The 24136-nt window shown below is 31.6% G+C and overlaps 1 protein-coding gene across 3 annotated transcripts in view; it reads right to left on the bottom strand.

Moving 5' to 3' along the window:
* The window catches only part of Picot (putative inorganic phosphate cotransporter protein picot), a 218289-nt gene that overhangs the window by 18929 nt on the left and 175224 nt on the right, over positions 1 to 24136 (bottom strand). For all 3 annotated transcript variants that reach the window (XM_072543632.1, XM_072543633.1, XM_072543631.1), the window contains exons 3-5: positions 15298 to 15546; positions 13280 to 13367; positions 824 to 1044 (exon numbers count right to left, since the gene is read on the bottom strand). In XM_072543632.1, the coding sequence (XP_072399733.1) occupies positions 824 to 1044; positions 13280 to 13367; positions 15298 to 15546 (558 nt within the window). The remainder of the gene's footprint in view (positions 1 to 823; positions 1045 to 13279; positions 13368 to 15297; positions 15547 to 24136) is intronic.

Here is a 24136-nt window from a genome sequence, read left to right as displayed (position 1 = left end):
CAATTATTTGGTATGCTAATGACAATATAATAGCCAATAATTTAGACTAAAACGAATAATGAATAAAATATTAACGTAAAGTGGAGAATATAGACTCTTAATAAATATGAAAAAAGAAATTCATAAAAGTTAGTGAGAACAAGAACAGTAACGAAACCCTAATGGTAGATAAAGTTAGTTTTTAGCAGATATTTGGCAAAGAATAAGAGAGGACCAGAGAGTGACAAGTAGACCAATATTTGGTTAAAAACTTGGAGAATCGTTATACCTTAAAACTACTCTTTAGACTAGTCCCTTTAAAAACTAAATTGGCTATGATAATCCCCAACCTCCGTATCGATGATGGCCCTGGCAGCAAATGAGACTCTTAATATGCCAAATTCTCAAGCTTGTAACATTTTTAGTGGTTTGTTCGATAATTATTCTGAAAAGATTACTGCCTTTCTTGATTTATAGACAATAGATTGAAGATAGCATAGACGGCGGTGGCTATTAAGAACTCACGACTCTGTTAATAATCACCAATAAAATATTTAGTTCATAGTCAGTGGATTTGTTAACTTTGCTAAGAGTGGCAAGAGTTCACGTAATAGCTGCTTTGCACTTTTTTAAGGGATTACGATATTATAAGAGTTAGATGACGCCAAATCAAATCAATATTACCTCAAAATAACATTCCTCAAATAATATTTATTTTTAACCTATTTAATGAACTATCTCTTAAATATTAATTAGAGCTTAAAATATTAAATATAATAGTCTCTTTGAAAATCACAGTGTTAAAGTAACATTGACAACATAGACCAAAGTACCATGCACCTACCGGTAATCCAACTTTACTTCCTAACTCTTTTTGTATATAAAGTCTCTCTTCAACATTCATTTTTGGGTTGCTTTGAGGGTCTTCATGCACCATAAGTAGAAAGAATATACACCAGATGGTTCCAACAGTACCAAAAACGTAAAAGATGGAAGGCCAACCGAATCTGCATTCTGACAGGAGTCCACTAAGAGGCATAGATATTACAGTTCCAAATTGTGCGCCTAAAAAAATTAACGACATTTATTTTTTTATTTTCCAATTACACTTCAAACACTAGTTGGTAACGTACATTAAAACTTTAAAAAAATAAAAATAGTTTTTTTGTCATTTTTGGTTCACCGAATACCTTTTTTGTTTAAGGAGAGATAAACAGCTTGTCGTAACTTTAAAATATAATAAAATAAACATATGCAGTGAAGGTATAATTTATAATAATTATAAAGGTACATTAGAGGTGTACACATATGTTTAACTTGTCTCTAGTGGCTGCAATTTCATTTCATAATTTATATATTTTGATTATCATAAAAACTTGAATGTTCTAAATCGAAATTTGTACCTACATTATGATCAATAATGTAGACACCACTGCAAGACAGAATTTCTGTTTAGTTTAAAATTCAAGATAAAATATATGGTCAGTTGGCAAGTTTAAGCATATTTTGATATAATGTCTTTCAGGATCACAATATTTAAAACAAGTGTGAGTTGTAAAAAGTTATTAAAATAGTTCAAATATTATTATCTATAGTGAAACAGATAAGGCAACTTCTATTACTAATTTATTAGTATTAATAATATCTTTTCAAAACTATAAATTTTAATTTGTTTATAAATGAAGACCACACGAAAGAAAGGCGAAATGTCACAAAGAGGTAAATTGATTATTAAATTATTTAATCAATAGAATTTAAAATAAAACGCAAACTTGGAAACATTGCTTTATGTAAACACAAGTCTCTACAAACACGGGAAAAAAAGAGAAATTTATGACAACAATTTTTTTCTGTTCTTCATTTGTCTAGCTTTTATTATTTTCATCTATTTTTTTGTTTTTGTTGTAAGGAAAGCCTCTATAGAACGATCTAGCCCTTTCAGATGTGCAAAACTGACTCAAGTGGACCATCGTTGAATTTTTCCTTCGCTCTAAATAACATCTATATGAAAAAAAAAGGAAGAGAATTTTTAAAACAAACTCACCTGTATATAATTTTGGTGGCAAAATAAGCTACCTCTAAGGTAGTTAAATCTTATCGGAATTTGTAAATAGTTTGCATATAATTGACGTCTCCCATTGTCCATTATAGGAATCTCGGTGTTTGAAAAGGCGTGGATGATCTTTCAATATTTCTAGTTCTCTGATTGTTTTTGATTTATATATTGGTTTAGTTACTTAAATTTGGTCCAAGAATAGTAACCAGTTTCTTATAAGTGATTCATCGACCTCTACGACGTCGAACGGATTTGGTTTTACTCGACATGATCTAATTTCCGTGTACAAAGCCTCAGGAAGTTCAGTCATAATTTTTCAGTTTATCCCACCCATATCTCGATCGCACTCCATGTAAGAATACCTCGTATTGGGAAAGTTGCTTTGACTAAGTCCAACCTTTTTGCAGTATTAACTACATAGTGAAGATAACGGAAAACAGTGAAGTTTTTATTTTGGCCGCCACATGAATCACAGAATATGACGAACTAACAGATCAAGCTGAACAAAGTTAATATGGTGCAGAAATGACACTACTTCGTTTGAACCTTTGCCTCCTATAGTTGACCATACATAAATATTAAAGGAGTGAAGCGTCAGTTGTCTCTCATAGTAGACGTCGTTGGTCGGAATATTTGGAGTGGATAAATTTTTTTCAAAATCCATAGCGACTGCTTCACAGTTAACATTCTGCATTGCTGCTTTGCTTGCCTTTCTCTTTCTTTTATAAAATACTTCTGCTTTGGATTTGTGTAGGCTATTTGCCAAAGTTATTCGTTTTATCTTAACTTCTATCTTTTGTATTTCAGAGGCATCATTTGTCTCTTTCAGTTTATTGTGAAGGACCTTAAGGTCAGCCATGAAATGATCGCAAGCACTACACGTATCACTCCGCGGATAGCAGAAACTATATGTTAAAATGCTTATTAAAGATTTTTCGATATGTTTCGTAAGACACAAGAGCACCCTTAGCGGATTTGTACATAGTGTACATTTTCTTAATATTTAAGTTATCCGGAAGGTACATTTTCTTAGTTTTATTTTTACTATAATGACTTTCTCTTCCTTTAAAACGCTTTATGTGTTCAATAACTTTATCTAGCTGTTGTTTTGGTAATGCGTGATTTTTAAAAATTTTTCCGCGTTTGTCAATTGGAGCACTACCAGTAGCTTTTAAAGTTTTTTGAATATTTTCAAGCCTCTTCCGACCAATACCATGAACGCTTAGAAACGCTTTAAAACAAACTGGCATGTCAGTAGTTTTATCGTCAGTCGTTATTCTAACTCTAAAGGAATACGTTGCATCATGCAATCTTGATGTCGGGCTATTTTTGCTTTACGGACATTAAAGTTAGTAGGGCTGCCAAGTAAATATTTTGTTCATCACGCACCATAAGGTTAAAATTTTTTATGTTTTGTTGATCTACTGTTTTAAAACACTTAAGTGTGTCTTAACCGCTTCATTACTTCATTTATTTGACCTGTAATTTTTCTTTTTCTAGTGTTTTTGTCGCGACCGGTATCATATCTTTCACTATCCGTCCCTTTCGAGCACAATAACACGTACTATATTTAATGAAGGCTAATCGAAAACTAAACGTTTTTAGTAAACAAAATGCGGCGTGAACTCCTCCGACGTCCCGACAGGCAATAACATTCCATCTTTATCGAATTTACGCGAGGACCATTCGCCTTTCTTTCCTGTACGAAGAATTTTATAACGTGTTTTAAGTTATGAGGATTCGTCTTTTTCCCATGTTTGAATGACTCACATAAAACTACTACTTAAAACCTACATACACATATGTCCAAAAGTTTGGAATATTGGAATATTTCATCTTTTTATTGATTTTTATATATAAATTCTTCTGAATAGTTAAACATCATTTTGTTTTAATTCTCAACAATACTAAATAAATCTTTAAACCAGATAAACGATAAGCAAAAAAATTATTTATTCTCTTGGAGTGAAAAACTTACAAAGTACAACTTACATTTAAAAATAAATTAGTATAGAAAAAAATAATTTTTAATAAAATTAATGGCATACTGCCGATTAACTGGTCAGTTATCTGACAGCATCTTTTAGTTCTCGAAGTGTAATAGGGGGATTGTTTCGCTTCTTAATGCGTGTTTTGAGAATGTCCCAAGCATGTTCAATAAGTTTCATGTCAGGGGAATTCGAGGGCCACTGTAATGTAGATATTCCTTCTTTTTCCAGAAAATTTTGTACTGCTTCTGTTCGATGAGGAGGTGCGTTGTCATGCATAAACACAAATTCATCACCTACTGCCCCTCGGAATAGAAGTACGACAGGATTTAAAACTTCCTCGATGTACACAGCACCAGTGGCTCTTCTCTCCAGAACCAGCAGTGGCGTCCGTGTACCCCTTATAATACCACTCCAAACCATAATACTGCCACCTTCAAATGGGACACGCGGTTGGGCTGTTTTTAGTCGGGCTTGTCTTTCTGGAGCCCTCCAAACCAGTGTTCTTCGTGACCCATCAGAGAACATCACGTTATTCCAGTTAGGATCATGATACACCATTTCTATAGCTCATTGCAACCTTACTATTTTGTGTTGGTAGGTTAGTTTAGGAACACGTAGCGGTCTTCTACGATACAAATTTACCGTATTTAGTCTGCGTGTTATTGTTTGCCGTAAAATATTCAATCTTTGAAGCTTTGAAAGTTCTCTGGATATATCACTAGTAGATTCCAGACGATTTATGCGAGCTATCAATGTTATTTGCCCGTCTTGAGATGATGTTGTACATCGACTTCTACCACTTCTGGGACGATCCTTGACGTCATTTGTATCTTGGAATTTTTTTTTAATTTTCGATACAGTACTCTGAGTAACATCAACAATATTCGCGATATAACTTTGACTCAAGCCCTGTTGTAACCAAGCAATTACTCTAGATCTGTCAAAATGAGATATCACGTTTCTGGGCATTCTTAAACGGCTCAATTAAAATTTAAACAGAGACTAAAATAATGCTTAAATACGCTAATCAGTTAAATGTGACCAAAATCATACAAAAGCGATCCAAACTTTTTATCATTTTCATTTAACAACGCTCTAGAATGAATATCAACAACAGTTTTAAAACCACCATAGGCGTAGATACATTATTTGTACGTATTCCAAACTTTTGGACATGTGTGTATTGCTGCTCTGAACAAAAAATAATAAAAAATTGGCTTTCGCCTTTCTTTCGTATGGTCGTCAAATATTATTCTTAAATTTAAATACCCTAAATCGATAGTAGCATCAAATATATTGTTCCGCAATTAACAAAATTCGATTCGACCAACTACTATTCATTCAGCTCCACAATTTTGTGCTACTTAGACATTATTAAAAATTATTTGAACAAAAGTTTGTTTCCACTTCCTGTGGAAGAATCATCATCCTCACATACTTTCTCCACAGCTGCCAATGATCAGCCGTCATTTCCTGAAAAGCATGTATCCTAATAATTAGGATAATCATTTCACATTGGTATTCAGATTTTTTTTATTAAATATAAATGTATTCAATTTTGGCACAATTTCCAATAAGTATAGAAAACTGTATAATGTCCCGAAAAACCTGTTAATCTCACTTTTTTATATAAAAAATATCATAATGCACAAATGTCTACCCAAAATGTACTACCGGCTCTGTTTGAAGTGATGTATGTTTTTAGATCGGTTGTTTTCTCTATCTAATTGGAAAGCCTAACATTCACTCTCATGTTAAAATAGAGTAGAGAACGTCAAGCAAGAATTAGAAATAAATTTTTTATTATTGTAGGTACATATATTTCATTTCTTCTTTGACCGTTGAAGCGGAAGAGATCAAGGTCACAACGTTAAATTCGCTGCAGTGTTTTTGAAATGGAACAATTACATTTTGGAATGAAAATGGAACGTTCAGTGAAAAATAAATGATTAGGATACCAAGCAGGAGAAATTACTTTTAATGTTTTCAAGTTTGTTACAGAAGAAGATAATTAAGATAGACTATTCTGAAAACTATATCTGAAAAAAGCACAAAAGCCTCTAGCTATTAATTAATTTAATAATTAATTAAACATATTGCATCAATATAAAACGTAATTAAACATTAATATACATTTAATTTTATTGAATTTATAATTTAGTTTATTGGCTATTATTTTTATTTATTAGAAAATAAATGTTGCTTTTATTTTAAATAAGAAAGTATTCTCCAACTTCAATCAAAAAATACATATTACTTGGAGGTAAGAGCTTAAAATCAGTTCAAATAATACTTAAAGAAGCAATTTTATAAAACACTATTGTTTATATCAACCTTAACCAAATTTTAATACGAATCGTTCAATAAGTGTTTACTTAGGATAAACTTCACACTACATTATAATGCAACAAATAACTGTTAGATACCAACTAGTGATTGAACTGCCATTGAAATATCAATATGATCCGTATTTGAGAATATTTGATAAATCATGAATTTTGATGGCATCTACTTTAAAGAAATAATGAATAATAACATGATATTTTATACAAATGAGTATTATCAGTATGTTTGTCATAAAAATTTAACTATGTACACTAACCATTGAACATAATAACAATCAATCAGAAAATAGAGCTGTAAAGGAGGATGTGATGAATGAGCTATTTGTAATATTAAGATTTGTCAAGTGACACACATCGACATTTGTTAGTATATAAATGACTTAAATTTGTATATATATATATATATATATATATATATATATATATATATATATATATATATATATATAAACTTGCAGAATAATACACGCATCATAGTAAAATACCATTATTACAAAAAATGTATTAGACAAACTACATCAAATAAACAAAAACCATCATTACATACTTTTGAAAATAGAAAAAGAAAAAAACACAAATACTTGAGAAAACTGAAGAGTGAATATTAATGAAACGAGAAAAAATAAAATTCAATAGAGGAAAATATAAAAAAAATTGATATAGTGTAGTCATCAGAAACGCAAATGTCACTAAATCTTTAAAAATCATATAAACAAGCTGAGTTTTGCTGTGACCCCAAAAAAGATAAATAAAGTTCCTTTCCCCAGGCTTCCCCTAAAAACCTAGGAAAATGTTTCCAACAAAAAATTCAGCTGGAATAATTTTGAACAAAAATTTTTATTAGCGCTTTCAGAAACAACCAAGTTGCTTCCAGCTAGTACTCTCAGAATCAACGCTTGGAGAGACCGGCGATTTTGAACATCAATTAGCCGATCAGAAATCAATGTTTTAAATGCTTTGTTTATGTGGCAAAGCCACAATTATTATTTGATTATAATAATGACGAAAATTATATTTTTATCTTTATCTTATTTTACTATTATTATTGATCTAATAACTAATGTTTGACTTTTTAATTTGTTTTAAAAAAGTATAACCAAGTTGTTATTAGGTTATGTATTTTATATAAATACTGTTTGACGTTTCGATTTGTTTCGAAAATGTATAACCATAGACATATAATACAAGATAGTGAGACAGTGAGACAGAGAAAACTGATGCAAAGCAATATCTGCATCTCTTTCTCATTTGACAGGTTTATCGACCACGTGACCTAAACGACAAATGAGAAGGTCACGTGGTCGATAAACTCCGCCAATTAGACAGAGATGCAGGGACTGCTTTGCGTCAGTTTTCTCTATCGCACTGGGCAAACGCGACTGTATTGTAGCAGACAGTAGCAGACAGTCTATCTTGTTATATATGTCTATGTCTATAACCAAGTTGTTTTTCTTCTTGTGCCCTGTCCGTTGCGAACGTTGGCTATTAACATGGCAATTCTGATCTTGTTTGCGGCGCTTCTGAATAGTTCGACCGATGTGAGCCCGAACCACTTTCTCAGATTTTGGAGCCACGAGTGTCTTCTCCTGCCTGGCCCTCGCTTACTGTCTATTTTTGGATTACCTCTATGTTGGTAACAACCAAGTTGTTACTAGGTAATATCTTTTTAAAATTGATAGTTGACATGCTTGGCTTCGATCTTTTAGGCAATACGATATTTGTAGTTGAAAAATCTTACGGTGGCGTTTTTACCCTAGGAATATCAATTTCTGACTCTTTTTCGTGTTTTTTTTGTTTTATATGTTTGTGTAATGTGTTGTGTGTTGCATATGTATTGTGTATGTCAACTCATAGACGTATATATTAACATAGACTGAACATACGACTGTGGCACATTTTATGGGTATACGTATTTCTACTTCTGTCAAACATTAAACAATGCCACAATAAACTATATAGTTTCAAAACCTTCATCAATCATTTTTTCTGCATTAATTTTTTTATAAAATTTGTATCAATTCGACGGTAAAAGTTCGATATCTTGTTATTAGAGTACTATCGGCAAAAATCAAAATTAATTTTTAAGGTGAAGAGTGCAGCTTTCGTAAGCTGTTAAATAAATAAACATTGCGCGATTTTTGCCACTTTCATTATTCATTGACCGGATCTCTATGCAACTTTCATTATTACAGCCTAATCTAAAAACCTATAATTTTAAATTTCGATTTTGAGTTTTGGCAACAAGTACGGGTCATTTGAAATGTGCGCAAAACACGAGAAATTTAAACTTTCATATTAGAAACGATCGTTTTAATTTACTTTCGATTTAAACGTTTTAAAATGTTTAAAAATGCTTCTTTTCGATAGCACAAGTACGTTATGCGAAACTACGCAAATTTAGCTACAAATTCCACCCGATTCCTTCTTCGTGGAGGCATGTCCCGTGACGTGAGATAGTTTGTAATAAGAAAGTTTTAATTTAGTGGTTTTTAAGTATATTTCAAATGCCTCATATTTGTTGACAAAACTCAAAATCGAAATTTTATGTGATTTTGGATGAGGTTTTAAAAATTTAGGACATTTCATTTTACAATGAAAATTCCACAGCGACCGGTCAATGGAAGTAATAATTTTAATTGATCTCATTAGAACCGTAAAAAATGACAAACATCGCACGAAGATTATTTATTTAACAGTTTTAGAGAAAATGCAAAAATTGCATATGAAAGCTGCACTCCTCACCTTTAAAAACCATTTTGATGTTTGTCGATAAGACGCTCTTATCAAAAGTTATCAAATTTTTACCGTCGTATTATTATAAATTTTATTTAAAAAATTGATTTTGTGCGCGTAATTAATAGTGAAAATCGCTGGTTTCTTCAAGCGTTGTGTATGAGAGAACGGTTCATTCTATACAAAAAGTGCTAATAAACATGTTTGTTCAAAATTTATCTCAGCTATAATACACTGCATTAATAAATCGATGTTTTCCGTTCAGAGGGGGGGGGGGTTAAGAGAAAGCAAAATTAACATTAACATAGACTAATACATTAGAAAGGAGTCGAAATGAAGGAAACATTAAACCAAAGAATTTCAAAATTGAACTAATCGACACAGAAAAATGGAAATTATTATATCAATATTTGTCTAAATGCATGAGATGCCATATTAAAGCTTCAATGTATGTAGGTAATATATATAGCAACTTACAGTGTTCCTTACAATGACTAAAAAAATTTTTATGGTATTTATGGTACTGTTAAATGCAAATTACTTACCACATATCTAAATGGTTTGTTATTTACCCAATAATAATGAAATGCAGAAGCATAAATCTTGACGGTTTTTAAATTTCGATAGAGATGAAAAAGCAAATAAAATACATTCAATTCAAAAGCGTACAGCAAAAATTTTAAAATAATTTAATTTTATCTCTCCCTTTTAACAAGGGAGATGTGTTTGAAAAATTAAATCAACCGTATTATCTGTTTATAAATAATGACAGATGACATATTATTGTATCAAATAATTCAGAAACATAAACAACAAAGCGAACCCATTTATAAATTTACTATAAAACAAACTTATTTTATAAAAACTTGTTTAGACATAAAAAGACCTCGATTGGACATTAGTAGGGGAGACCGGTGGAATTCCGCGCACGAGGGAATTCTGCGCATCAGTATCTTTGCAACACGGCATAAGTATTTCAACATTCAACACAGCGCGCAGTCTTGTATTTGCTAGCCGACCACATGTTTGTAATATGACTTTATTCGTATTGTTGATTTAGACAAGGTCACCGATTGTTTGTTTTTCAAGACTTTGATGTAATTTTCTGATAATCTTTAAAAATTGGTAAGTGCTTTTGTTATGGATTTTCATTAAAACTATTCCATGAATATTAGGCTTTATATGTATAGATAATTTGACGTACATAAACAATGCATTCTATTTGATCATTAGCAAACAGTGATAAGTTTAGTTAGGCTACTCACCTAGGGGGAATAATTTACAGCTATGTTGGTCTAATTTCGCGCTGTGCGGTATTTCCCCATGTGAGAATTGTTGCACAGTGTTTGACATATTATTTCTGTTGCTTTTTAGATTACAAAATGCCTCGTGCATATATTTGGAAAACCGAAAAATCAAAATGGACAATGATGAACTGAAAGCTGCTATCACTACACTGAATTTGCTCTACGTGACAAACTAAAGTCTACTTTTTAGTGATGAACAGGAATCCACCATAGCCAACCATGTTAAAAAATTAGCGAATATATTTTGCTGAAGCAAATAAAATGAAACACTGTTTTAACTTGATAAAGTCGAACTTGAAAGTCGACAGCGACTTGAAAATCGCTGGTGAAGATCGGTTAGAACTCTTTTTAAAGCATTAGTGAGACTATTGAGCATTAGACATTAGTGTTAAAAAATCCGAAGATACCAGCCAAACCCACATTTCTGCATTCAATAAAGATGAGGTTGAACGATTTTTTAACAACCTGCTTACCGTTATGGAAAAGCTCAAATTTTTTAAGAGTCGAATTTTTAATGTAGATGAAACGAGCATTTCTCCGGGCCAGAAACCATCAAAAATGTTGGCACCAAAAGGTCAAAAGCAACTAGGATCTGGAATATATTCTAAAAGATGAAAAAATAATACCATGGTATGCGCTGTAAATGACTCAGGACAGTTTATCCTTCCTATGTTCTTATTCCGGCGAATACGTATAAATCCACTATTAATAAGAGGAGGCCTGGTTGAAGCAATATACAGATGTTCAAAAAACGGTTAGATAAATGAAGAGTTATTTTACGATTGAAGAAAACATATTTGTCAGCATATAAAGGCCTCGAACGAAGATCCCGTGCTTCTTATATTGGATAACCATGGGAGTCACATTTCTTTGGAGTTTTAAACTTACTGCAGAACCTAAATAAAACCAACGATGACAATGTTCTGGAAAAGCCGAATGGAAATTTTGAAGTTGAGACAAACAATACAGTTGAGATGTGACGAAACTCTGCAGAGAACTCCACCTAGAAATACTGAACCCCAACCGCGACCATCGAGATGCGATGAAACTATGTACAGAATTCTACCTAGAAGTACCAAACCCTAACCAGGACCATTGAGATGTGATGAAACTATACACAAGACTATCTAATAATGCCAAATTAACATCAAACTAGCGAGCTGAACGTCAGGAAATGTTAAAACTCAGTCTAGTGTACCTATTGAAAAGTCCGCGCTTCTGCCTGCCCAAATTGTAAAGAAAAGTTCCAAATCACGTGCAAATCAACACTCAGAAATTTTCACTTTCACGCCACTTAAAACTCAATTAGAAATAAAGGAAGAAAAGAAAAATCTTAAAAAGAAGCTGAATGGTTTAAAAGAACTGAAACCAGTTAAAGAAAGACAGGAACCGTAGGAAAACTGGCTACTAAAGCAAAGAAACGACCTGTAAGCAAGAAAGCTAGAGTTGGAAATTTACATTTTGATGATACTGAGCCTGAAAGTTATGATGAGAATAAGCTTTGAGATGATGAACTAGATGATTTAGATCTAACATAAGAAAATGAGAAGTGTTTGGTGTGCGGCGAATTCGTATGAAGCCAGGAAATTTGGTACCGCTGTATAATGTGTTCGAATTAGGCTTATTCAGAATGTCGTGGTTGGGATTCATTAGTTAGTTATACGTGCGATATATGTGCCAAGGTCGAACGAAAGACAGTCAAAAATAAAATTATTTGTTAAGTCTTTTTTTTAATTTTGTCTTTAAGAAATTTGTTTTGTTTACAATATTTGCTTTATAACAGTTCTTACAGTTTTTTTTTTCTAAAAAAGCTTTACCCATTACCCCGTACCTGGGGGAAGAGTGCACAATGACAGTTTTTTCTCACAGCACAAAACTGAATCACTAAATCAAATGTAAGTTCGAAAAAAGCACTTTAGAGTTGAATAGGTACATTATGCCGTTGAAACAAAGCATTTAATATTAAAATTTACAATGAATCGGTATTCTGAATTTTTAGATATGCAGTTTCTGATAACGGAACTACATATTACCAAATCATAAATTCCTTAACAGAGTGTCCCAAACCCAATTTTATATTTTTGCTTTTCACGGTTAATTTACTTTAGAAGAATGATATTGTCGTCTGTATGTTTGTACATAATATAATATAATATAATAGAGCCATATTAGCAATGACACAAAGTTAGAAACCAATCTCTTAACAACAGACAGTCATATTATGTCATTAGTGACATATTGTCAAAAAACAACCCATACCAAAAATGAAGTAATCTGGTTATAAACAAAAACCATCTTGTGCAGCTACAAATAGAAAATTGAAAACAACTTCACATTCAATGGACGAACCTTTATTAGTTCCTTAAAAGAAATCACAATTATTGTTACAAAACAAAAAACTAGCTTATAATATCATTATAAAAGCATTTTTTATGTGTGGGATACAGATGTGCAGAAAATTCCACATCAAACGTTTATATAGCCGAAAGGTTCCAGATAGGGAAGGGAAGCTTTTTTATTTATACTTTATCGATCATATGCAAAAAAGATCTAAAATCACTTAGAGGTATCACCTGTCACTATAAATAAACAAATCATCTCAAACTACTAAAAAAAGGTTTAAAATATTGTCCAAATGTATTGGCAATAACCGCTCCAGAGAACAGGAAACAAAGTGATGAGAACAATTTTGGATTTGCCGTTTGTCATATACGTATATTGGTAATGTTATTTTATTGAACATAATGTACTGTAACATAGGGTACACAATAAACAAAACAAGCAATGCTGTACACTTTTGGCAATATGCATTTTATACTACTAAACTATGTTTTTGATAAATGTCGATTTTCGGATAAATGTTTATACCTGCATATACGAAAGCTCCCATTCGACTTCTCTCGTTTGGAGGGATCCATTTTGCCAGGAGCGAGTGTGTGCATGGGACAATAGGGCCCTGACCAGAAAGGTACACATCAAATAAAATGCAGAGTACAAGAGTGAGGGGTTGAATATTTTTGTCAGTGAGCAAAAAAATAGTTTTTAATGTACTATATTTCAGGTATTTTTTAATATTAACCGCAACAACCACAAAGGTTATTATCGGTGGACCGATATAATAACATAATATTACAAAGTTACAAAATAAATTATATACGGTGCAATAGTCTAGTTTGGCGTAAAAAGTTCAAGATTATCACTCTTTTGAAAGAGTTCATATATAATTGACGAGAAATTATTATGATTCATTCTGTCCACGGAATATGTCGGACACTACACTAATACGTATTCTATTGATACTGTCACTAAACTATTTTACATTGGTGTTGAAATTCTTTCTTAACTAAGTGTAATGTTACAGTTGTTCATATATTAATCTGCTATGTTCAAGTCTGAGTCTTAGCAATATCCCCAATCTCTGGGAGTAACGACTTTTTCGTAAGAATTGATCCATAGGCCAAAGCTGGATTTTATCTCTTTTAATTTTGTTAAGTTCTCGTGTCACGTTCTGTTCCAATTGTTTATGAGCTGTTGTTAAAAATGTAGTCTTAGATCTGAAGAAATTGTGGTTATAATTGTTAATTCCATTGCTCCTTCTCCTACAGATTTATCGGTAATTTCATTCCCTTCTATACCTATATGCGGCGTATTAAGTCTGCTTCCATAATACATTTGATATATGATGATGTGTAAAAGACTATCACTTTTCAATGTGTAAAGATCTTCGGCAATTTTTCCTTAGCAAGCACATATAACATTTATATTTCTCTTCTTCTTAGTCGGTAACCCAGTATCGTAGTATCAAAACTTTATGAGTTGATCAATCCTATGTTCATTCATTTCTTTCTTTTCTCTTTAATTTTATACATTATGAGAGAAGAATATTTATGTTTATGATACTGGGATTCGTATCTGCCTTTTCCTCTTTTGCATTGATTTTTCTTGTATAGTAAGCTTCTTACGATTTTAAACATTTTTATGCAACAAGATATATCAAAGAATATATATATATATATATATATATATATATATATATATATATATATATATATATATATATATATATATATATATATATATATATGTCTTTTATCTTTTTCCTCGAGGAACCAGCATTTTTGGCAGCATACAAAAAAAAACAGGGAAACTCAAGCTTGACATTAGTCTGATTTTAGTATCGATGGTTATTTCCTGATTCATTTGGCTTTTCCAGATCTCAATTCGGCCATTATTAATTCATATTGGCGTTTTTTTGCCATGGTCGATATGTCTTCAGTGTACTCTTCGAAATAATTATCAATGATTCTAGGTAGACAAATGGGTAACAATCGTAATACGTTATGTTTATTTTCTATATTATTTAAAAGCTCATGTCACACAGTTCTATAAAGAAACTAATAAAAACATATTAAAAATTTGGGAAAATGATACGTTTTCAAGTGTCGATTTTTACAAAACATTTGACTTATATGTTTTATGTAGTGCTCATTTAGGTAGGATGAACTCAAGATATTCGAAAAGTAAATTACATTCAAGAACATGCATAATTTTTTTAAATATTTTTAGCACTCAAAGTGTAAAATTTAGTCATTGTTATTTGGCGCTTCCATTTTGATTTTGTTTTTTGTGGAAAAAAATTTTCGATCTAGAATTAAAAACGTCAAAGTAATAAATAACTTATTTTACACTTTGCAGTACATTCAAAAAAACATTATATTAAACAACCGAGCTAACTAAAATTGAGATAATATAATATGATGATAAATTAATTTCTATATTATATATTATAATACCAATCAATAAATAGATGATAAACTTTATATCACGTGTTCAGTTATGACAAAAATATTTTCCCCACTCTGTACTTCTTTAAAATGCTTACTTACCTCCCCCAAGCCCTGAATAAATCTAACCGCGATAAGCCACCAAATGCCCATCTTGGCCGATATTGGTACGAGGAGTCCGAATAAGGAGTTGATCAGCATTCCAATGCCTAAGAAGTAAATGTTTCCATAACGTTTGGCTAATATTCCGAAAGGAATTTGGGTAAGAACATAGCCATAGAAAAATGAGCTAAGGATGTATCCTTGAACGTCAGTTGGCCATAGGTATTCTCCTTCGACTTCAGTTTTGACCTAAAACATCAATTAGAATATATTACAACTTTTTAAAAACTCAACATATCTTTCATCTTTTCTCATTGTCTTTGACTTAGGCTAAATTTCTCTATAACGTGTGTCGAGTTGCTTTGCTACCATAATAACAGAGTGCTACCAGACTTATTAAGGTCCATTCGCTTAGTTACTGCAAATTTTGACAGATTTATAGCTGGAAACCTACAATACAAAAATTCCTATCTCACAGTTTTAACAGCTTAAATAAGCTTTTATTATAGACTCTTTCATTGAAAAAAGGAGAATTATTACAAATAGTGGAAGTGTATACTAAACTTATAAAATTTTGGGTAGTATATATTTAAAAAATATATTTCAGTTATAATTTAATATATTCTAGTGGATATTTGTATTAATCACGCTGTTTATTTTATTTATTTTATTTTTATTTTATTTTTTTAATATTTGCTTTCCTTGCGAAATCCCCTTTGCATAGGGAAGTATACTTATTTTGTAAGACAATAAAACGAAAATTTATGTTGATTCCGTCCTAGTAAAACGTCAACAACAATTAAGTATGCCGTAAGACCTTTTCTGATTATATAAAGTTACGTCACTCATATTTAAAATTTCCAGAACGTCAACCTTAGAGTTCAAATTTTCCTAACACAGCTAATAATACGATACCCATACGGAACTGTCCGATCTTTCATAGGCGTCAACATGGTGTAATAATCAGAAAAATGTAATCATCATTATATTGGAAATTTTAGAATTATATTGATTAAATAACCAAAAACATTTATTATTATTAATAATTTAAATTTTATGAAATAACTATTTGAGTCTAATATTCCACAAAATAATAATTTTAATTAAATAGATTAGACAATTGTACGCAACTGATACGGGAATACTTCAAATTTGATTGACAGTTCATCGTGTGGCAAAGTTGTTTGAAGTATTGCCGCTTTTTTAGAGTAAGAATTTTGTTTATGTTTTGATTTCTTACACAATTTGATCATAATATAATATATATTAATAAATTGTATTTATAAATACATATTAAATTTTGATTAATAGCTTTAAAAACTAATTATTGTTGTGTATTGTAATGGTGCTATGCCAAAACAAATAAATAGTATGTAGAAAGCTGATAAGCTTTCATATAAGATATATTATTTTGAACAAGAAATAATGGCGGGACGTTTTTACTATTAAATCCCTAAAAGAGGTAAGTTAAAAATGTACAATATATTATTTTGTATTAAAATGTTTTTTTTTATGTATTTTAGTGTGTTGCAGTAGTCTTAAAACTAAGTGTATTTACTTTTAATGTAATAGTTTGACAAATAGTTGACATATTAAAAATTCCTCACTTACTAACTATTGTGATGTTTTGGCAACGCTGTGGGGTTTTGACGTCGTAAATCTTGAATGACGTGCAAGCATTTTTATATAAAAAATGCTATATAGTAATTTTCAGCCACTTCTAGTCTGTCAAAAAGTAACTAACTTCGCAAAAAAATAATTACTAAATTCACTAAATAGTTCGGACTGGGAATGAACACGAGTATTTCTCATAATAGAAAAATCTTTGCCAGTGAAAGTTGAAACCGTGACTATTAATAAGGCAATATGGATGTAGAAATGTATATTTGACATATGTTTCGTAATGTTTAATATAGTAATCGTTGAGTTATATAGTTTATCGTAATTCCAATTGTCTCATTTATTTCGTCTTCTTAATCTCTTTTTCTTACTATCGGGACTTTCAGGTATTTGTATTGATGTCTATTTTTTGTTTTATTCTATAACCGTCATGTTTTTTTTTATTTTATTTAGCTTCATTGCGTGCGTTTTTAGTCTTTCGTTTCCTATAGTTCTTTCTTATTCTTACCTACTATCATTATGTCATTGGCAAAGATAATTTCGGAGAGTTTTTTGCTGCAGTTTTATCTATATATTAAAACGTATAGGGCTTATAATTGTTTCTCTAGATATAGATACAGGGTTCACCCTGTAGCGTTTTAAATTTTTTTAACTACGAAATATTTATGTATTAAAAATTTTCTAAGAACTCCTGGACTATATACATAAATCTGTTTGTCTTTATTTACATTCAAATCCCCCAAAGAAAAAATCGAGTTACGAAGTTAAAATAATCAATATAATACATGTTATTTCGACGAATTTAAAAGAGTTGTTTTGATTCAAGGCTAAATCCCCTGTTTGTCAAGAAATCTTGTTGTGAGAACAGGTTAGATTTAAAAAGGGTGGCAGAGGTAGTCGGCCGAGGGGAATTGAAGGCCAGCTTTAAGGAGTCAAGCAAGAGATTTGAGACTAGAAGGATATTTGGGTGATTTTGAATCAGGAGTCGATTCATTTTTTTTGTGTTATGTCTTAAGACCGGTTAAGGGATAATACTATTTGCATAATGGCGGTTTAGAACAGAGTAATCATCGTAAGATTTGTGCAGTACACCGGAACTGATGAAATTTTGAAAATGGCTATATAGGATGTCCCACCAGCTTTGTTGTCGTTTGCCTGCTTGATCCAACCCCATCTACGTCAGATCTTCATTCCTGATTATGGAAATGGTTTCCTTTTTGTTATAGTTGAGAGTTTTGTCCTTGCAGCTTCAATCCCAGAGATAGTAGCAAGTTTTTCAAGTTAAGTGGCAAAGTTTGTGAATTAAGGTAACAATTAACATTTTAATTTTCCAAATTAAATAGACATTATTTTTGATAATTGATAATTGCTTTCATAAAAATAAAAGAATTTGTAATATTGAAAGTTTTATATTGTTTTAGAGGCGTGGCCAACAAGATGTCATAATTTATTCTGTCTTACAATGTTATGTTGACATATGACATTTTGGCTTAAATCTGCTGTTGTTGAAAAAGAATTTTAATTTGATTATTATATAGAAAATATATTCCATATCCATATATAAGGTTAAATTTTCATAAACAAGGATATTCTTAATTTTTAATAATCTAATTTGGCCATATTAATAAATAACCTAGGAACCATTTTGAAAATTTTTGTAGCAATCTCCTTTGTAAATAGATAGACATGTAAGTTTTTTTTTTATTTTGTATTTTGCAACTATTCACATAGTATATTTTTTGTGTCATTTGTATTTTTGATAACTGTTTGTGGTAAGACACAATAAATGTTAAATTTTGTTTCTTAACATTTGTTTCTTTTTTTAACTAACCTTTTTTGAGTTTCCGTTTGAAAAAGGTATGTTTCTTTATGTTTGATAATTATTTCCCTAGTTACAACTAGTTGTTGTAATGATTATAATTAGGCACCTCGAAGTGGCTCTCTTTATAAATTACTAGAGGTGTTTCCTGTTTCCTTTTATTTTGTTTGTCTCAAGTGATTCATGACCTTTTATTTCATTGTGTAGTTACCCCAATCTGACACCCTTTTCGTTTACTTATCCACGACCCCAGCTCGGGGTCGTGGATAAGTAACGGAGTGCCGTTCGCTTATATAACGATTGTTTTGCTTGCCCTATCTTCGCCCCATAGTTTTAGTCCCCAATTTTCTACCCCCATGATCTTACCCTGAGGTAGGCAAAATATATTTCGTTACAACCCACATAGTTCAATGGCCACAGTTCACACAACAGTATTCTTATAGGATTTAATTGACCTCGATCAGTGTATGGCTTATATTTTCTGCACTCTATTCTATTATTTTATTCTTAATACACAGTCGAATACCTTTTCCAAATATATGAATACTAGGTAGACATCTCCTTCAAAATGTACTTTGCTTTATTGTAAATATATGATCTTGTGTACTTTTAGATTTAAGGAAGCAACTTCGTAAATCCGATAACTATCTTTCTCCAAAGTATTTAATTTTCTTATCAAGAATTTGCTCATGTACTTTACCTCTTTAACTTAACTAACTACATTTTGTTTAGTCTATACTGTAGCCCTTTTTATTAATTGGCAATAGTATATGGCTTTTCCTTTGTCACTTTTTAAATTATCTTTTATTTTTTTGTTCTTTTATACCCTTCACAGTTTTCACCTGTCCTATTGTTAAATATTTTTGCCACTTACTCTTAACTTTTTACTCTCACGTAAATTTAGTGTGTCCAAGATGTTTTTTTCATTTGTTCGTTGTTTTGCCGTCTTCTAGAGAAGGTTGACGACCATCAAACGATACGTTTGTCTGTGATGATACATGTATTATGTTTACAACAGAGCAAGGAAAAGAAAACCTGGAAGACGAAAGAGATAAGGTAAGCGTAACAGACGAAGAGGAACCACCAACGATTTTTAAAGTTAACGACAGGCAGTTAAACTAGCCAGAAACAAATTACCTGGAATAAATAATCTCCCAGCTGAGCTATATAAAGAAGGTGGCCATGATATCATAATGGTACTATAATACAATACAATACAATATGTACACAGAAATCTCTCCCCAGTAATTAGAATATTAAAATCCTTTGCACCATTCACATACACGAAAAACTAGTTATCTTTAAATGTTTTAAACGACAATTCATCAGATCACAACCATAAATCTAATTTTAGAAAAAATAGTGTTATATGGTTTAGATATTCATCACATATTTATAGACTACAAAGCAGCATATAACTTTGTAAATAGAAGAGAAATGATCAAAGCAATGAAATAGCTTGTAACGTTATAAACGTCACATCTCTATTAATTTATATTTTAATAATTATTTCATTTTAATTTCTTTATTAATTTATTAATTTCTTTATTTTCAGTTTAATTTTTACTATTTTTTATTTATAAAAATAGTTGGCGCCCCATGTTTTTTCTCTTCTTCCTCTGTCTTTATTTTTTTTCTCTCTTTCTGTCCCATAGAATAAATATTCGCCCTCTCACTTTTGTTCGGCAGACTATTCTGTTCCGTGTTGACTGACAAGCTAGTTTCATGATATCTATAGCAACATCCTGTGACATCTGTGCTAACTTCATTCAGTCTCCCACTTTCTGTCAAAATAACTTTTCTGTAGTGGGATTATTTTTTGCTCCTTTTTGAAATTTATAAAAGAAGGCAAAAATTATTATAAGACTCATTTTTATGGTCTACAAATTCTCTTGGGTTTATTGGACATATCAAAACTTTATGGGTTTACTAGATATTTTATTGGGTTTGTTGGACACATCAAAACTTAATTAGATTTATTGAATTTATTGGTTTATTGGACACCAAAACTTAGTCAGGACATACAGCCACGTGTGACTGCAGCTCTCCAGAAGCCACAAATTCTAATTGGAGGACCCAACAGCTAGAACACACAAGCAGCCCATCGAAGCAATAAGTAACACTTATTAACTGTTAAGCTTTGGCAGGGTTAATTATTGTTTTTTTTTATTCTTTTAAATAAATATGTTTGGTTAAAATTTGTCTTATTTGCTACCAGCTGAGAACTCAGGTTCAATCCCTAGTTTAAGACAAGACGAACTCACCCTTGATATACTGAGCTAGGCAAGGTATAGACGATAAGCTCCCATGGTTGATTGAGGTATTATTTTTACAATAGTACTTCAATTCTCTTTGGTAGTCTTATCGTTACAAGCTTTTGAGAGAGAATTTGTATAACTGTGATCACTCGTTAACACTAAAAATAATACTACCGCAGAGATAAACCGCAGAATTTGCATGTCCAACAGATGCTATTTTGGGCTTAATCTCCTTCGTAAAACTTCGAATATTACGAAAAATACAAAGGCAAAATTCTAATACGCTAAAACAAAACAATAATACGCCCAGTCCTAACATATGGTTTAGAGACCTGGACTCTAACAAAAAGTAATGAAAACATGTTAGGATGTTTCGAAAGAAAAGTATTAAGGCAAATCTATAGAATGACGAACAATAATTGAGTGTGGAGAATACGATACAACTTCAAATTTTATAGAATATATCAGGAACCAGATATCCTAAAATATATTAAGATAGGACATCTGAGGTGGTAAGAGCATGGAATGCGGATGGAACAAAATCATCCAGTTAGAAAAACGTCCCTTGATAGACCCATTGGTCAGAGCAGAGGAAGACCTACGCAAGCGAAAAACCTGTGATATGCTAAAGAGAACATCTATACAAGCTGCAATTCAACTCAAAATACATAACAGGTACGTGGAATCAGTAGCGCACCTAGAATTTGCCTCTGGGGGGAGGGGTTTTGGTTGGTCACTAAATTTTTTTAGGATGTTGGACATCTTTGGATGCAGTGAAGTTCGATGATCTAACAGTAACAGAAGTGTAATAGAAAACTACGTGTTTTATTACTCTGAAGGGGACACCCCACAAAATCGCAATGGACTAGCTGTTGTCATTAACAAAGAAACCGAAAGATCAGTCAAAGGGATTATAACGTTTACGAACTGAATTCTACTTGAATGAATTAATGAAATTAAACACCATACCGTGCAGTATAATTTTCATAACAGCATATGCACCGACATCTGATAGAATAGAGGAAGAAAAAAAGGTTTTACAATGAATTACACACAATGATTTAAGAAACAAAAAAAAAGAGATTATTTTAAGCGACTTCAATACGAAGGTAGGTAAAGGAAAATATGGAGAAGTAGTAGGCGAATATGGATTAAAAACATGTAATAAGAGAGCAGATAGGCTAAATTAGTCTTGCAAGGACAACAAACTCATTATTAAGAACACATGGTAGAAACTACCAGTCCAAAGGATATACATACACCTAAAAAGCTCCAAGAGATGACGGTGAGAACATAGTATATATTAGTGTATTGGAATCTGAATGTTTTGTCTGCTTGTCCAATATTTACAATTCTAAATTATTGAAAACTTTTGGAAATATCTTTAGTCGCCATTATTTTTATTTTTCATTTTTTTATTTTTTTATCGAAACACCCTATATATTATTATGTTTTTTATTCTGGAAAGTGTAGGGTACACTATCTTTTTATAAGTCCCCGTTAAAAACGAATAAATAACTAAGCAATCAACAAAGATGCAAATATAAATATGGTGAATGAGATGTAGTATCTTGGGTTAGTACTAAAATAAATGCTTACTTAAAGTCAGCAGGTAGAACGAATCACAAAGAGAGAAGTAACTACTTTTCTAGTACCCAAATGCACTGATGTAAAAATTTGGAGTTTCAAAGCCGATATGTTAAACTAGCTTTATATGATTGTGGTAAAACCAACAATAACATATTTATGTATTAGTAGTCAATTGCAACCAAAGCCAAAACTGCAGCAAGTTGAAGCCAAAGCAAAAACTGTAACAAAGAGGTCTTTTTAAATTCCGGTTTTAAAGCATACCTGCTCTGCCGGTAGTGGTCTATGTAAGAGTAACACCGAGCAGCAAGCACTTGTATTTTGCTTTATTTCTTATCGATATATCGATCCGATACCAGCGTATTTCAATCTAAGTAGCACAATCATTAAAAACTACTACGTTTGTCTTTTTGTTTTCTGGCCAGGACCTAAACCATCGTCCACTAGATTATTCTCATCAAAGTGAATACCAGTTGGCTATCTGGTTCCCTTGGCTCCCGAACCGGTAGCAAAAAATTGCCACCCTCAAATTTAGTAAAGTGCAAAAACTTGATTGTCTTGAAATTAAAGGGGCTATGAGGAGCACACGAATAAGACAGAGAAAACATATAACCAAGCCTTTAGGGTTAAACTTGAAGCATAGAAAGATCTAAAAGTTCAAAAATATTACTATGTGCAAAAAAATGTTACTATTCCGCTACAAAATATTTCGACTAAGAACCGACCGGGAATTCCAGAAGGGTATATAAATTGTGGTCAAATTAAATTTCCAATTAAAAACTGTATCAAATACCTGGGAACTTATTTAGACAGAAAACTTTTGTGGAAAGACCATATTCAACATATCATTAAAAAAACCAAAAAAGCTATGAACATCCTAAGAGCTTTCTGTAAAACAAACTGGGGTGCAGATCCCAACATTAGTCTATTGTTTTATCGATCTATGATACGACCAGTTTTCGATTATAGCTGTCACTTGTATGGAAACGCATCGAACACCCATTTAACAAAAATTGAGGTACAGAAAAATAAGTGCCTACGCTTGTGCCTTGGGTATCTGAAATCTACACCAATTAATGTAATGGAAATTGAAGCTGTTGAACCGCCATTGAATTTACGGAGGCAGTATCTTACCGATAAATATATAGCTCGTACCATTAGCAGAGACCAAGTATTTCTTAAAGATATACACAATCTGGCTGTTTTAGATTTGACTAAAAGGTATTGGTTTAAGAAAAAATCTCCACTCGTGGCGGTAAGCTATAGAAATCTGTCTAAATTCAAAGAGGTACTTTATAAGGGTCATCTTCCACCAGTTTATACTGAAAAGCCTCATGTACTGTTCTCAATAAAAATCAAGACAGAATTTCTCAATGATGTCCAAGGCCCCATGTTTAACGCAGAAATTCAGAAGAAATGGCCTAATTATTATTATATATTTACTGATGGTTCAAAAAAAGGAAATAATACTGCTTGCGCAGTATACCAACAGGTTTCTGGACTACAGCATAAATATAAGTTACCTGATGAAGCCACCATCTACACATCAGAAATG

The sequence above is a fragment of the Diabrotica undecimpunctata genome, chromosome 9, assembly GCF_040954645.1.
Source record: "Diabrotica undecimpunctata isolate CICGRU chromosome 9, icDiaUnde3, whole genome shotgun sequence".
Taxonomy (NCBI): domain Eukaryota; kingdom Metazoa; phylum Arthropoda; class Insecta; order Coleoptera; family Chrysomelidae; genus Diabrotica; species Diabrotica undecimpunctata.
Note: the sequence above shows the minus strand (reverse complement) of the source record. Positions and strands in the feature narration are given on the sequence as shown.